Genomic DNA, 15,483 nt, shown 5'->3' with positions numbered 1-15,483 from the left:
AGAATATGTGAGTAGTAAAGATGTTTCATGTGAGGAAGCAGGCAGATAGTTTGGTTACTCAAAGCAAGGACATGCTCTGGAAGAATGAATTTTGTAGCCAAATGAAAAGTCACCAAGCATAGTCCCCACACTAGCACCGCTGGTTTGAAAGAAAGCGTTATTGTGCTACGAGTCAGTGCGGTTAGCTAGTGGAGAAAACTGAGAGCCAGGCTTGATGTCAACCTCTGCTTTGAGTAATGACTATTATGTCATTTCAAACTCCTTCTCCTGCACTGTGTGAAATGGAAATTGTGTGGAATTAAATGGTGTAAAGTGAACTAAGAAAACAGACATTGAGAAAGGCCTAAAAGGGAAAGAGTAGTAGCTTGACAGGAAACGTAAAGTGACTTATGCATAATCAAGGAAAACTAACTTGAAGAATGGAGGTTACCAGGGTAACCGGAATCATCTGAACCTGCAAAGGAAATGATGGTGTAAATAAAACAAAACAGAACGAATTTGTTAAAAAAAATGAAATGTATAGTCTCATATACTTTTTAAAAGGATTAATAAAAAATGCAGCACATTTTTACAGGATTCACTATACTTCATGACTCAATTAAGATCGCTTTAATATTTCACAAATCTGTAGGTGACTGACATTCACATGCAAACATGGACGCAAAGAATGGCATGCACCACAGCTCATAGAGGATAATCACTGATGACAAAACCAGACACCAAACTGAGTTTCAAAAATGTTTCCACTAGTAGCAGATTGTAGAGGTTGGGGTTGCAGCCTTCTCCTGGACCTTCACAAATGGCCGCACTAATGGCTTTGTGGTATGTTACCCGGGTCCGATTATTTAACACCCAGTAAACCTACAATCTACTTCAGGTGTAAACATCTTTGTCCACTAATGGAAAATGAATCCAGGAAATGGTGAAAGGACAGGAGGGGGAAAGGTGGAAAAAGAAAGAAAGCGGTGACAGGGGAAGTGGCAGGCACGCCTTAGTTCAGTCTGCCAGCTGAAGATGTATCAGTTTCCCGGATTCTGTTCAAACGAATCCACTGCTAATTAGGATGATCCCCAAGTCTTTCCAATGTTTTCTTTTTGTATGATTTGCATTTTCTTTCTTTCAGATTAATTTTCGTAAGAGTAACATGAGAAAGTATTGCTGACTCATGTCTTATCGATACAAAATCCAACTGGCTAGAAAAACTTGAACTAGCATACACCCAGGGAAGCCTCTGAAGCAGACAAGGAATGAGAGAGGGGCTCAAACTGGAAGCCACGTTGACATTTGGCTGACCCTGGGGCTCTTGGGAGGGACTCAGCCTGTGGAATGGTGACCATTAAGTGAACATGATGTGTGATTACTTTATCAGCATTTTAGAAATCATGCCATTATTAAAAGTCACCCAGTAAGTTCCTTTATCTCAAATGTCAAATTAGCAATGGTTCTGGTAAGGTCATCAAGACACTATTTTGATTCTTCTATCTGGATCTTTATTTTAGCACAGTGCTGCGAATTTTGGTGTGTTAGCATTTATGGCTATGAGGGTCTGCTTCCAGGTACCTAAAATCTTAATAAAAGACCCAATCCAAATGAATAGGTTTGGAAATAGAAACTGTTTGTTGCTGATTTAATTATGCATTTGGGCCAAAATGTTGGAGTCCATTTCTGGAACTTTTCCATATAGATGTTAGAATTGAACTAATTTACATTCTGTGCAGGGAGTGGGTGGGTGATAGTGGTCTGATAATTAAAGTGATCGTATCCAGATGAGGCGCCCCCAATGACAAGAATGGAAATGCAAAGGCACAAGAGACTCTAGGCTTATCTGGGAATGGAAATGGAAATGATGTGGACATCCATTACAGTGCTTGAACAGAGAAAATAATAGAGACAAAGATGTTTAGACCTTTTCGAGCGAATCGTGGGAGAGAGTTATTATCATATATGGACTGAGTGGTGGTTTGGCTAGAGAGGGAGGACACAGAGCCAATCAGGGAGGCGTAGGGGACTGAAATACTGCTCAAAGCTGCAAAAGTAAAGCCAGTTGGAGATGGGAAAAGTATTAGTATAACAGCAGTAGAAGATCAAAATAATCAACCAACGATGCGATCAACATTTACTTCTGGCATGCACTGGCACGTGGTCTGGGAGCGTTACTTCGGAAGCTAATCACAGAGAAATCCAAGCAAACCTGCGCTGATTTATGCCATCCTAAACTAGGAGAAAAGTACATATACAATATATACGTATATGCATGTCTGTGTGTATATATGTGTGTGGGGGTGTATATATCATTCAAAGGAACTGCAGCATTCAAGAACTGTTTCCTAATAAGGCTTATCAGTATGTATCATATTAGGCTGAAGTCCTAGAACAAGTAGAAATGGCAGAATGGCCGTTTCACAGAAACACTGGGAGGACTTGTGGGGATCTGACGCTGCAGGAGAAGGAAGCCCGGACTATGGCACTGTGCACAAATGCCACTTCCGGCTCTGCCACCTACTACCAGGAACGAACCAATTGGGATCAGGCGTCTTTTTTTTTTGCTTATCTGTACAATGAAGGTGCAGCACTAATTCTGGAGTCACTCCCCTGCTTTGTGACATCCCTTTCTACCGCACGTCGACGGGATCTGTGGACGGAGGGAATGACCGAGAAGCAGCTCTGGGATGCAGTTCACACATAAACGTTCTAAAAGTGATAGCATCTTTCCTTAGAGGGGTGTTGAACACTGGCTTTTTGCAAAATCAAAAACTATCATGTAATTTAATGTTCTACTTTCTGAAATTTTTAAGTTTAACATCATTTTGTTCAGCTAGCCAAAAAGCACATGACTATGTATATCATGTATCAACATTAAAGTTATGGTAAAGGATAAACCTGGGATGAAACTCCTCTAACATGAAACTATTTAGCTCTCATCAGAAAATAATCTACTTTTTTAAAAAATATTTTATTTATTTAGTTTTAGAGACAGGGGAATGGAGGGAGAAAGAAAGGGAGAGAAACACTGGTTGCCTCTCACACACCCTCAACTGGGGACCTGGAGCACATCCCAGGCTTGTGCCCTGACTGGGAATCAAATGGCTGGCACTCAGTCCTCTGAGCCATACCAGCCATGGCAGAAAATGATCTACTTTTTACAGAATAGTGTTATTTTATTCCCTCCAAACTTCTCCACTGTCCAATGGTGAAAATTTTTTATATGATATAAATCAAGCACATTAGATACCGAATGTAAAAGTAGACATGCTAAGAAAACTATAAAGTTGACTTCACTGTGGTAGCTTTTCAACATTTTTTCGAGCAACCTGGCCTTTGTTCATTGTCTATAAACCAAAGTTTTAAGAGACCAGTGTTTTTTCACATTAGCATCACTTGAGGTATTTTAAAATTCCTTTTTTCCGGACTAATTAAGTCGGAATCTCTAAGTGTGGAAGCCAGACATTGATATTTTTAAAGTTCCCAGTAATAGCTCTTGGTCCTATGGGAATTCTTAATAGGGCCCTATAATTTCATTTATTTAATTTTCATTCAAAAATTTTATCAGAGCTTATGAGAATGAGATCAGCTTCCTTCTGGTGCTACCCTTGAATCTGCTTTTAGTACTTCAGTTACTATTAGTAGCAAAACACTTGAACAGCTCACAGTGGATGGGGATTCACCAGGGTCCTAACTTTGTCATCTTGAGGCTACAAATGCACACCATCAACGCATTTGAAAGGCATGTGCCGAATCTGAGCAGAGTTCCCTTTCTGAAGCTCTGATATCCACTGTTACCATGAAAAAGTACAGGTGCAGTCACTGAAGTCTGCCTGAGGGTGAAGGAAAACATGGCAGCTACTTTGAACAGGGTGCATATTTGTGAGGGTAACGTGACCGGGGCTTCCTTAGAAGAAGCAAAACTTGAAAATCATAGCATTTTCAGCTGAGGGGCGCCTTCGAGTGTACTTAGGCCATTTTGTGAAGTTTGAGGATTCTGAAGTCCAGAGAAGTTAAATGAATTGCACATGTTAGCCTGGCTAGTAAATAACAAAGTCTTCAGTAGCTTTGGCATCTCTTCACTGTATTCTTTCTAGAATGGCAATTACAACCTTCGAAAGCAGGTGGGAGAGTTTCCAGAGGCTGAAGGGGCCAGGCTGGGAAGCTAAATCACAGAAGGCATCTAGGTGTCGCAGAGTAAACCTTTCACTACGAAATGCACGTGTCCCCCTTTCCTTCCAACAAGCAGCCTTCGAGGGCTGCCCTTCATTCCCCTAGTTTCAATGGAGGCTAGATAAAGAAAAAATATTTCTCTATTATATAAAAGTAATAGGGAAATGGAGAGGAAATGGCAACTAATGTTCAGTCTCAATGCCAGGGTCACCTTTAGGGGTGATGGAGACTGTGGAGAACGTCCAGGAGGGTGAAACCGCCCAACCTGGCAGGGCCAGAGGGAGAGGCTTTTCAGACCTTCAGTAGCAACGGAAAACCCAGATTGCTACGTGACGTTTCCTCAGTTTTCATTGTTGACTCAGGATCTTGTTGAAGCCTCGTGGGGCTCAAAGACAAGACCTTTGCCGGCCACTTTTTGCTAACTAGACTGTGACCTCTGTTTTAAAAGAGCAAAAATGCTCCTTTTGTGTGTGAATGAAAATCAAAGAAGGTTGAGAGTGACAGAGTGCATGCTTGACCCATGAGGCAATGGGCTGGACAATGAGCACAGGGTGAGGAGCAGGACAATGTCACTTCTCACATGAGTTGGCCTCTGACCTGTGGGTTCATCTCTTTCCCCCTCTGCTCCCACAATAATTTTATTTAATTAGAAAAATGAAGCTCAAAGAGATAAAAGGACTTGGCCAGGTTATCCTTATTAGTACAACTATGGTTACATGGGGATTTGATACCAGACCTTGTCACTTCTCATTCAGGCCATTTCTCATTATGCCGCACTAAGTGGTAAATCACTACCACCCTGGAAGAATCACAACATGCACACAAATGCAGGCCTGGGAGACTAGGCTATCTGAACAGTAATACAGAGATCACAAGGCATCCTCAGTTCCAGAAGATGCATCAATAACATAATAGCTTAATTATAGAAGGTACACACGTCTTTTTTGGTGGTGGGGAAAATGTAAATGTAAAGCGTGCTGATACACACTCCTGTATTTTCCAGTTACTTCTCCTCAAATTATTGAGAGATTCCATGAAAACTTAAAGGTACATAGTCAAAATGTTAATAACTTTAGTGTTATTTGGCAGAATTACTTTAAAAATCCTCATTTTACAATGTTTGCTTTTAAATTGTTGTTGTATTTCACTAAGAGTAATTTAATCAACAGTATGCTTCACATGACTTTTTTATCTACAGAGAAACGTTTATCCAATACTTGCTTTATTTTCACATTAAATGCCAAAGACACTTTACAACAACACAACTGTTTTTGCTAAAAAGAGTTGTTGAGGTCACTAACAGTGTTGGGACATTTTTTAGGTGTTTTTCTTTTCTGTTACTATATATTTGTAAGGACTCAGGAATATTCTCTTTATAGTTTCCTACTCAACAAATTGTGATAAAGGCTGAATTGTTTATAGTCATGGAACAGGGAAAAACTAATTTGCTCATCAAGTTTGTAGCTGTAGTCCTGTCAAAAATGCACTTAATTGAATTAACAATCATAGGGAGAAACTTAGTCCATAAAATATTTGTCAGACTATTATATAATGTGTGCACTATTTATAATACCCTGAGTGAAATACAGATACCCTTATATCTACATTTTGTCTCATGGATGAATGATGAATTAAATACAAAAGAGAACATGGGTTTGTCGGGTATAATTGCTTCTCGGTTAAAACATAATGAGAATGCGAACTTAAAATCCACAACCTGGATCATCACTGAAGGAAAGTAACATCAAGAGTGATTTTTCAGGTTAAGTGCTAGATGGCATAATTATAACTCATTTTTTAATGGAGGGTTTCTCTGAGTGTAGAATTTGAATAAACCATGTTTTTTTATATCAGGTATCTACCATTGGGGTTCTATGAACCAAGATTTTTGAAATGTAAAAATATAAAGAGCACATAGGGTATTCTTCACCGAGGTCATATACCTAAGTTTCTTTCAGTACAAAATAAAATATGAAGATAAGAAAGAACATGTACATTAACCCTTTATCAGATGTATTAGTGAAGGTTATCCCATGCAGTGGGTTGCCTTTTTTCTTTTGTTGATGTTTTTCTCTGCTGTGCAAACACTTCTTAGGTGGATATGGTCGTATTTGTTTATTTTTTTCTTTTGTTTCCCTTGCCTGAAAAGTTATATCAGAAAAAATTATTGAAACGTGCAATGTCTGAGATTTTACTGCTTATATTTTCTTCTAGGATTTTATTGTTTTGGATCTAATATTTAAGCCTTTAATACATTTTGAATCCATAAGAAAGTGGTCTAGTCTCACTTTTCCTCACATATCTGTCTAATTTCTCCAACACCATTTATTGAATAAACTATCTTTAGCCCTTGCTTCCTGTGTCAAATATTAATTGACTATAAAGGTGAGAGATTATTTCTGGGGCCTCTATTCTGTTCCACTGATCTACGTGTCTGTTTTAATGCCAGTACCATGTTGTTTTGATTACTATGGCCTTAGAGTATAGTTTAATATTAGGCAACATAATTCCTCCAACTTCGTTCTTCTTTCTTGGGATTGCTAAGTGGGGCCTTTTGTGGTTTCATATCAATTTTTGAAATATCCAAAGTTTATGAAGAAAATAAAACTCAATACCAAAAAATAAACAATGTAATTAAAAAATGGGCAAAGGACCTGAATAGACTCCTCTCCAAAGAGGACATACAGGACACTAATAGACACAGGAAAAGATGCTCAACATCACTAGCTCTCAGAGAAATGCAAATTAAAACCACAGCGAGGAATCACTTCACACCTGTCAGAATGGCCATCATCAATAAGCATCAAAGAAGTGCTGGCGAGGATGTGGAGGAAGGGGGACTCTTGGTGGAAATGCAGATTGGTGCAGCTTCTACGCAAAACAGTATGGAAATACCGCCAAAATTTAAAAATGAATCTGCCTTTTGACCCAGTGATCCCACTTCTGGGAATACAGCCAAAGGAACCCAAAACACTAATTTGAAAGAACATAAGCACCCCTGTGTTCACTGCAGCATCATTTACAATCACCAAGACATGGAAGCAGGCCAAGTGTCCATCGTTAGATGAGCGGGTAAAGCAACTATGGGACATTTACACAATAAAATACTACTCAGCCATTAAAAAGAAAATTTCACCCTTTGCGACAACATGGATGGACCTGGAAAACATTATGCTAAGTGAAATTAGCCAATCAGAGAAGGTCACATATTCAATACCATATGATTTCACTCATTTGTGGGATCTAGTGAACAAACTGAACTAACAAGCAAAACGGACAGACTCAGAGAGAGAGGGCAGGATGACAGCCACGGGGAGGGTAGTTAAGGGGTTAGTTAGGGAGGGTTGGGAGGATGGAACAAAAAGGGAAAAGGACTCATGGACACGAACAACAATGTGGTGATTGCAGTGGGGAGAAGGGTATAAGGGAGATAAACGGTAATACAAAAATACCATAAAAATAAAAATAAAATAAAAGATAGTACATGGAAAATGAACCTTGTTAGCACTGACACCATTAAGTGTACTAACGCATCGAAAGACACTCAAACGCTTTTGCAGCCCAGCCAATTGCTGTACAGGCACTTCTGCTGCTGATACTACTATTTCTAATAGGTTAACTTCTTATGAGTTTGTTTTGTTTTGCACAGCCCATCAATCACGTACCATCCATGCATGCTTTAGGGCAAAACATATTAAGGTCATTTCATGAAATGAAAATGAGGCCTTTATGTGGTAACATCTGATCATCAATTTTTATATCCTTTTCCCCAAAAGATGCAAGTAGAAACAGTGGAGTTTTGATTTTGTGTGAATTATTTGGAGGGAGGTGTGTGAGTAGGGGGTGCAGATACTAAATTAAAAGACTTTTTCAGGAAAACGTTTTCTGATGGGAAGTGACGAGTCAACCAAAGGCGGTGTGTATGTGGTGCGTGCTGTGTGGTGTGGTGTGGTGTGTGTCTGTCTGAGGGGATGGATTTTGTAGGCACAGAGAGAAGTGGAGACTGGAGCATTATCTGATGCTATTAGATACATGCTCCCTTATGCCTTTGTTGTATCAGAAAGGAAGCTTATTTCTCCAAGAGCCGAACTTCTAAATTTGCTTTGCTGGAAAAAAGTAAAAATATGAACACGTACTGGCAATTTCTTTGATTTTCTTATATATCTTCATCTTTTGACAATATTATATTTATTATAGTCATTTGGTCCGATTCTAGAGGCCCTGGCCCAGAAGAGCTACCCTCTAAGTAAAAGCTTTTCACAGTATTTAAAAAAACACCCCCCAAAACCAACTGTTATAGACAGTCTCTCTTGGAATGGTAAATGTGCCTCTCCTACAACCCTACAGTCACCCTTCCAGGCGTCTAAGATTCAGAAATAGCAACAAAGATCTGAAAAGACAGGCTCAGTACGGCTCAGTACAGTATTATTTGCAAAGCAAAGCATGGGAAATAACTTAGCCTCCATTAATAAGGAATGGGTCCACGCTTTCGTGATATCTGTAAAGTAGAATAACATCGGTTGTTAAAAAAGGAGATAAAACTTAATACAGTATCTTGCAAAAAGTCTATTTTTACATAGTTAAATGTTAAAACAGGAAATTTTATATAAATGTACTATCTATAGCTCTATACACCTACTATATATTTTATAATTTAAATAACTGGATATCCATATAAAGGGCCTGGAAGGATATGCATGGCACTATAAATGGTAGATCTTTCTTGAGGGTAAAATTGGAGTAGCTATGGGAAATCTTTTACTTTTTATTTTAAGTATGTCAAGAAATAAAAATAAAAAGTGGTGGAATAAAGTGTAATTGTTCAAAGTGCCTTTTTTGACTTTCCAACTAACAAAACATTTTCAAATATACTAAATATTTGAGTTAATATAATGAATACCTGTGTGGCCACAACCTGTGGACAATGATTGTTAGCAAGCTTATTTTTCATTTTACAACATCTTCCAATAAACATGTGTTGCTTTTCTCATTAGAAACAAAATAGTTCCCAGGGTCGGGGTGTAGTCATTGGATGACTTGGAATTTTTTTTTTTAAGAGAAAAACTTCCCCCCAACCTAGGCTAATGGACACAGTTCACTTTTGTTTAATGCATAACTCATGTGTTAATCATCCTAACACATACCCAGTAACTGCTACTCAGGAAGATGTATGAGGCTAAATAAAGGTTTCTTTCAAAAAGATCTTTTATAAGTGAATATTTTCTTCCCATCTTCACAAATCTTAGAGACCTGTACAAGTTGATTAGCTGTTAATTCTAGTTTTTCTACCATATTTCTTCTTTCCTTTTCTCATTTTGCCCAATTTATTCCACTGGCCGTTTGAAATGGCCAGTGTAACGTTAGCTAAATCACACCTTCATTGTATTTAGGTCTTTGTTTTGCTTTTGCAGGTCATGGGTGACAAAGCAATGCCCTTTTAATTATATGGTCCACCCTAGTTCTGACTGACCCTGAACACCAACAAGTGATGACTTATTGATGTAAACCACATTCCTTTAAGAGATTAGGTAGTTCCAAATATAACTTGACTGTATCCTGGCATCTGAACCCGACAGACAGATAAACATATTCATGGGAACAGAGGTACTGGTTCTCAACTGGGAATTTATGAGACTTCCTTACTCTGTTCAGATGCTTAAATGCAGTATTTCACTAAGCGCGACTTGATTGCCACCCCAAATTTGGAAAGTATGCTAAAGCAATGTTCTCTCTGCATCCTACAACTTTCCAAAGATGGTTACACTGAAAACAACAGGTTTCTCTATCTTCCCTTTTTGTGTCTTAGCTGAGAGACAGTGATTCTAATCTTTCATTCTTTTAACCCAAAGACAGGTATGTTTGTGGTACTGCAGTTGAGGATAAAATTCCTTGAAGCACTTATATGCTTACAGTACTGCATTTGTATCAAGTCTGGAATATGTATTTCAATACCTTTTGAATGTCTGGCAGAATCGAGGGGAAAAATTCCACCTCCTTGCCTTTAGACTCTCCAACAATGTTAAATAACTTAAAGAGTAAATAGGCTTTTTTATTCACAAGATGGTTTTTTAAAAAGAAAAGTAGAATTCATAGAGTCCATGGACTAAGCAAAACCTTCCTTTGTCTTCTGAAAGAACTACTGCATTTCAAATGGCATTGTTTGGTGTCTCATCGTCCACAGCAAACCCATTGGAACAAAAAATCAATTTGCTTTCATGAACAAGTTCTGTGCTAGGGGCTGGTTATATCAATCACCAGTTTCTGATTTTATTGAAAGTCATATGTTTGCAGTGAATACATGAATGATTATTTCCCTACTTATGCATACCTTTAATAAACACTGCCAAACTTTCTAATATTTGGGGACAAGCAATTATACATTAGAGGTCTGATGTTTATAAAAGCACCTTTCAGATAGTGAAAGGCAACGTTTTTGGTCTAAAATCTAAAAATTAAGTGGAGTCATATCATCTGCTATGCAACACCTAATAAAGGATCATTTTATATCACCATCTGAGAAAGCTCAACATTACTCATGAATAAGAGGAGAGGAAGAACACAAAATTTCCTAGGTTAACAATCCCATTTTCTGCTCTCATCCTATTGGCAAGTAAATCAGGTAATTCATAGCCACTGGCTGGAATCCACACTGGTTGAAGCAAATTGTCACATTAATATGAATTTCACATTATCAGCTGCATCTATTTCCTGTGTAGAATGGTCCAATTTTCAGGATCGCAGGCCACATTATAGATCTTGGAAGGCAAATAGACTTTTTCAACAAATCAAGCTTAAGTAGATTGCTTACCTGAGCTAAAGGGCACAACATAATGCTTCCTAAGTGAACAACTTCTGCTGTTCTATTCTCTTCGTCTATACTAAATCTCCTCTCTCCTTTATTTATTTTGTCCACTTCACCTTGTTATCTGTGAGGTGATAAATCTAAGCTTGGTTAAACCATACCTCCTACACACTGAGGTTCCCACTTTAATTTCGTAAACTCTTTGGTGATATAAGCAATGCCACTTCGATTGTAACCTTCATTTTCCTTTTCAGTGACTTAGGTGTATTTCAACAGGCTATCTCTATAAACGGTTCCAATATTTCCACATACATTGGGACGAATTGGATTCTCAATAAAATTCTTAGGTTTGGCCATGTTTGCAACATCACCTGTAAAAGTGAGAAGTACTTGTAGATGAAGGGCTCTCGGTGGAAGGCATTTCTGCTCCCTTTCTCGCAGCTCCCTGTAATCTGCTAAGAACCCTTTCCCCACAGTGCCCATCCAGGCTTTGCATCGATGCCTGTAAACATTCTGCTGTTGCTGGAGGTGCTGCGGGAAAGCATTCCCATTAGCTTTCTTCTTGGGGGCTACCTTTGTCTTTCCACTCAACCCTATAGTATACTTAGGTCTCTGCCCGAAGACCAAGGTCATTGCCCATATAGATAACACTTTATGCAGAAGCCAGAGGAAGGGGGGGTGGGGCAGTGCCAAGCAGCAAGATACTGAGAAACATAATTATTTCCTCCATTTCTGCAATGTACTGCTATTGTAAAGGTGGTGAGGCAACATATATAAGAAATCATGTACGACATTTTTGCTGTGGCTTTAAGATCTTCTATACAATGGTTTAGCCAAATTGAAAAGCACACAATACCTGAGTCCATTATTAAGAAGGTACTGTAACCTGAAAAGGTCAGTACACTTTTATTTCAAACAGTGCTCTACTGAAAAGGCTTACTACTCAATGCATATCAAGTTGCTTTACTGGAGCACCGAGCAGTGACTCAGCAGGGAGCATCCAGGAACATCAGAGACCCTGGAGGACTTCACAGTTTGTTCAGTGGTGGTGTGTGTATGCACAGCCTACATCGGTCAGTATTTTCCATAATACCCACACTGGAGATTTCTGGCTCCGTGAACCTTTTCTCCCACCAAATTTTATGCTGATGAAGGTATATTTTGCTTTCTAAAAAACAATTTTTAAAAAGTCAAACCTCACTTGCAATAGAATTTAAACAAAGCCCACTTACGATAATGTGTATAACCGCATTGAAAATGCCAAATGTTTCTTTGCATTAAATAGCTACCAGTTACTGTGACATATCTGCATGTAAAAGAGAAAATACGCTAAATACAATAAACCATGTATTTTCAATTCAAAGCAACTCATCGCATATGTGTGGTTTAATAAATCCGTGGTGTACCCTACTGTGAGTTAGAATATCCATTCACCACAATGACAAATTCCCAACTGGGGGTACGACGCTGCCACATTTTAATCAAACAGACTTCTTGGATCAGCTCCTTACTGTGTTCGTTATCCTTAGGCACCGAGACAGCGTCACTCAGTTTTACGTTTTTAGCTCTCTTGACCATTTCATTGCGTGACATTCATTTGATATAAACAAGACTTATTTTAAAGACAGGAAAAACAGAACTAGACTTCAATTAACTGTACTAAATGCCCCACAGCAAGAATATTTTTCCTCTGTTGAAGCACTTAATTTATTTTTTTTAAAAAAACAAGCATATTCCTCTTATTCTCAGCCACTACGTGTCTCCCCAGTAAGAAAGGTGAGTTGGTCAGTGAGAGTCAGTATAGGTAATATTTAAAAAAAAACATTTTTGCCTCCTTTTGTTTCCTTCCCTCCCTCCCTCCTTCCTTCTGGATATTTCCCCCTCCCCCTTCCTTGCAGAGTAACATGGACACACATTAATAGAAAAAATATAAAATAAATACAGGGTGAGACAAAAGCAGGTTTGGAGTTATGAGTGTAGAAAACACAGAGTTTTTCTTGTATTATTACTTATTAATTATTGTGTTATTTTCCACATGAACTGTAAGCTTACCTTTGCCCCACCTTGTATATTCTTTTCCAATGGGATGAATGATGTAATATTAATCCACCATCTACTTATTCACTTTATAAGAAGAGAACCTGAGTCGCTTCCAAATATGCTTCATTGAAAATATTAACTGTGTTAATACACCCATAAAAAGGTAGCTATTTTTATGAGTATAGATTGCCCAAATTTGGAGGACAACTATATATTTTTTCTCTTTTTTTATCCCACCTCAGGTTTGCACAAAGAGCTTAATTTCTTTCTGAGACTTATGTTTTTGGCAAATCTCGATAATATAAAAGTAAAAGGAGACACCCAAAATTGTTCAAAATAAAGTGATGCATCCACCCCTCAGGCGGTCTCAGCTGGGCTATCAGATCTCAGTGCAGACCGTGTCGTGGACAAGATGAGTGCCATCTCTTACCTGGTGTTTGAAAATTAAGGCGCCTTAGTTCTACTGGGTCTGTTGGATGGTGTGAGGGGACCTCCTTACTGTTCGGAATGCTGCTCTTTCTAGAGTCGGACTCTGCCCTTTTCCTAAAGGGAGAAAGTAAAAATGTAAGAACTAAAAAACAAAAACCAACTCAAACAGATTTAAAAAGCAGAGAGCTATGCCCCCTGCTCCTATTTTCAGCTTTACAATTTTCATGGGCTAATTTTGTGATCTTGTTCAGGTTGCTTTTCCTTGCTTGGCCTACAGTATTTCCTCAGGTCTAAAATTTTTGTGAAAGTAGATGAACTCCAAGTCCTCTTTCAGCTCTAGAATAAAGCAATTCAGTGAGTCTGGCTCTCGGCTTTAAGGGAGGTTGATGAGGGACACTCCAGTCCTTGCTCAGCTCTTCTTCCTAACTGCTACTTCTGTTGGTGAGAAACAGGATGGAGGATCCCTAGTAGCCAATACTAAGATTATCGCTACCATAGAGAAAAGGTCTGAAATTACTGGGCCTCAGGTTGAACAGCTGAAGTTGCCCCAATTTCTACTTTGTAAGTATATATAAATGATGGCTACGAAGTGGACCTGCATTGGATTTTCCCATAAGGCAGATACATACAGTAAGTGCATGTCTGAGGTTCCGAGTTAGCCTAACACCTGGAATGAGATTGGGACCACACAAGACCAACATCCAATTTCTCTTTCAAACCCACCCCTCAACCAAAAAAAAAGACAGTTGGCTGCTTAATGGTATTAAGCTAATAATGATTAATAATGTGCTCATGGAAGTCAATCACAGAAAGAATGGAGAAAAAGTAATTTCACCGAGTGGTTAGTTCCTCTCCTAATGCTCATTCAGGTATATAAACCATTATTAGCACTGCTTTGATACAAATAATTATTCACACAATTCATTCTGTATTTGCTATCTACTAGTTTTATTGAATACTTTTACTTAAAGTATCATAATACACTTTTAGCAAATGTCTGTATAAATAGTGTCAGGTTTTTACTCCTTAAGATTTCTTTATTAATTTTTTAAAAACCCAAGTAATCAGAGTGGTACATAACTATTCTCTTTCAGGGTGACTTAGATGAATGATTCACTTAACAAATAGAAGTCTTTTTCAAACAGTGCTTTCTTTCCAATGCTGATTCCAGCAATCTCCAGGCCAGAGTCACAATCCTCGCATGTCAGCTCTGCTCAAAGCAAAGGCCTTCCTTCTCGTTTGGGAGTGCTGCAAAGGCGACTCTCCCTGTCTCTTTTCCATACGACTGTGGAACAGCTTATTTGTGTTCCTGTGATCATGGGCTCTCATTCAGTGCCACCTGGGTCATTCCGTGAAAGGAAAATTGTCTATCTCTGCTCATCTGTATAAAATAAAACCTCACAGGAAATGAAGGGAAGATGAGTGCAAAGGAAAAGTACACTTGCTTTGCTCAAATGCAATGTCTTTGGCAAAACATGGCCGACTAAATGGATTTTCTTGAGTGATTCCTATTAGACATCTTGCTTTCCTAGAATTTGGATTGACCTGTCTCCTGATTTCTTGTTTCTACCCCAAAGTGACAGACACAGTCTTAGGACTGGAGGTACTGCCAAGGTATACGACCAGTCACAGGGAAGCAGTGAGTTGAGGTGTGACAAAGGTTCCGGTAGCTCCAGCTGTATGCAGTGTGAGATGGGAAGAACAGAAGAGATGAAGGGCTGGCAAACAAGATATGAAGAAGAAGAGGAAAGGGCTCAGAAGATCGTGGGAAAGAAGGATGTGATGACCGGTTTCAGAGCAGAAAACGTGGCTGTGCTTATGCTGGGGATATTTGTCTCAACACTGACAGATTCATTTTACCACAGAAGATGTAGAATCTAAAGGGGTTCATAAAATGTCACAGTGTGGCTTGCCAATGACCCCATGTGTAACCAAACATGTAGTTGGTCTTCTCATTTCCAGTCATCCCTGTGGCCCTTCTCAGGTTTTGGTTTTTCACACAAGTCTGCAAAAGCACATTTCTTCACTGGTGTGCCAGACCCAGTGACTAAAACTTA

At 38.8% G+C, this 15,483-nt stretch overlaps 1 protein-coding gene across 23 annotated transcripts in view; it reads right to left on the bottom strand.

Annotated features, from left to right (window-relative positions):
• Positions 1-15,483, bottom strand: part of PTPRD (protein tyrosine phosphatase receptor type D) — a 520,593-nt gene that overhangs the window by 116,966 nt on the left and 388,144 nt on the right. For 13 of the 23 annotated variants that reach the window (XM_037070904.1, XM_037070905.1, XM_037070906.1 and 10 more), the window contains 2 exons: positions 13,428-13,540; positions 413-454 (listed from right to left, as the gene is read on the bottom strand). In XM_037070904.1, coding sequence (XP_036926799.1) covers positions 413-454; positions 13,428-13,540 — 155 coding nt within the window. The remainder of the gene's footprint in view (positions 1-412; positions 455-13,427; positions 13,541-15,483) is intronic. The other 10 variants (XM_037070912.1, XM_037070914.1, XM_037070915.1 and 7 more) reach the window with 1 other exon arrangement.

This window comes from Sturnira hondurensis, unplaced genomic scaffold, assembly GCF_014824575.4.
Source record: "Sturnira hondurensis isolate 20B ecotype Veracruz unplaced genomic scaffold, ASM1482457v3 Scaffold0019144, whole genome shotgun sequence".
Lineage (NCBI taxonomy): Eukaryota > Metazoa > Chordata > Mammalia > Chiroptera > Phyllostomidae > Sturnira > Sturnira hondurensis.
Note: the sequence above shows the minus strand (reverse complement) of the source record. Positions and strands in the feature narration are given on the sequence as shown.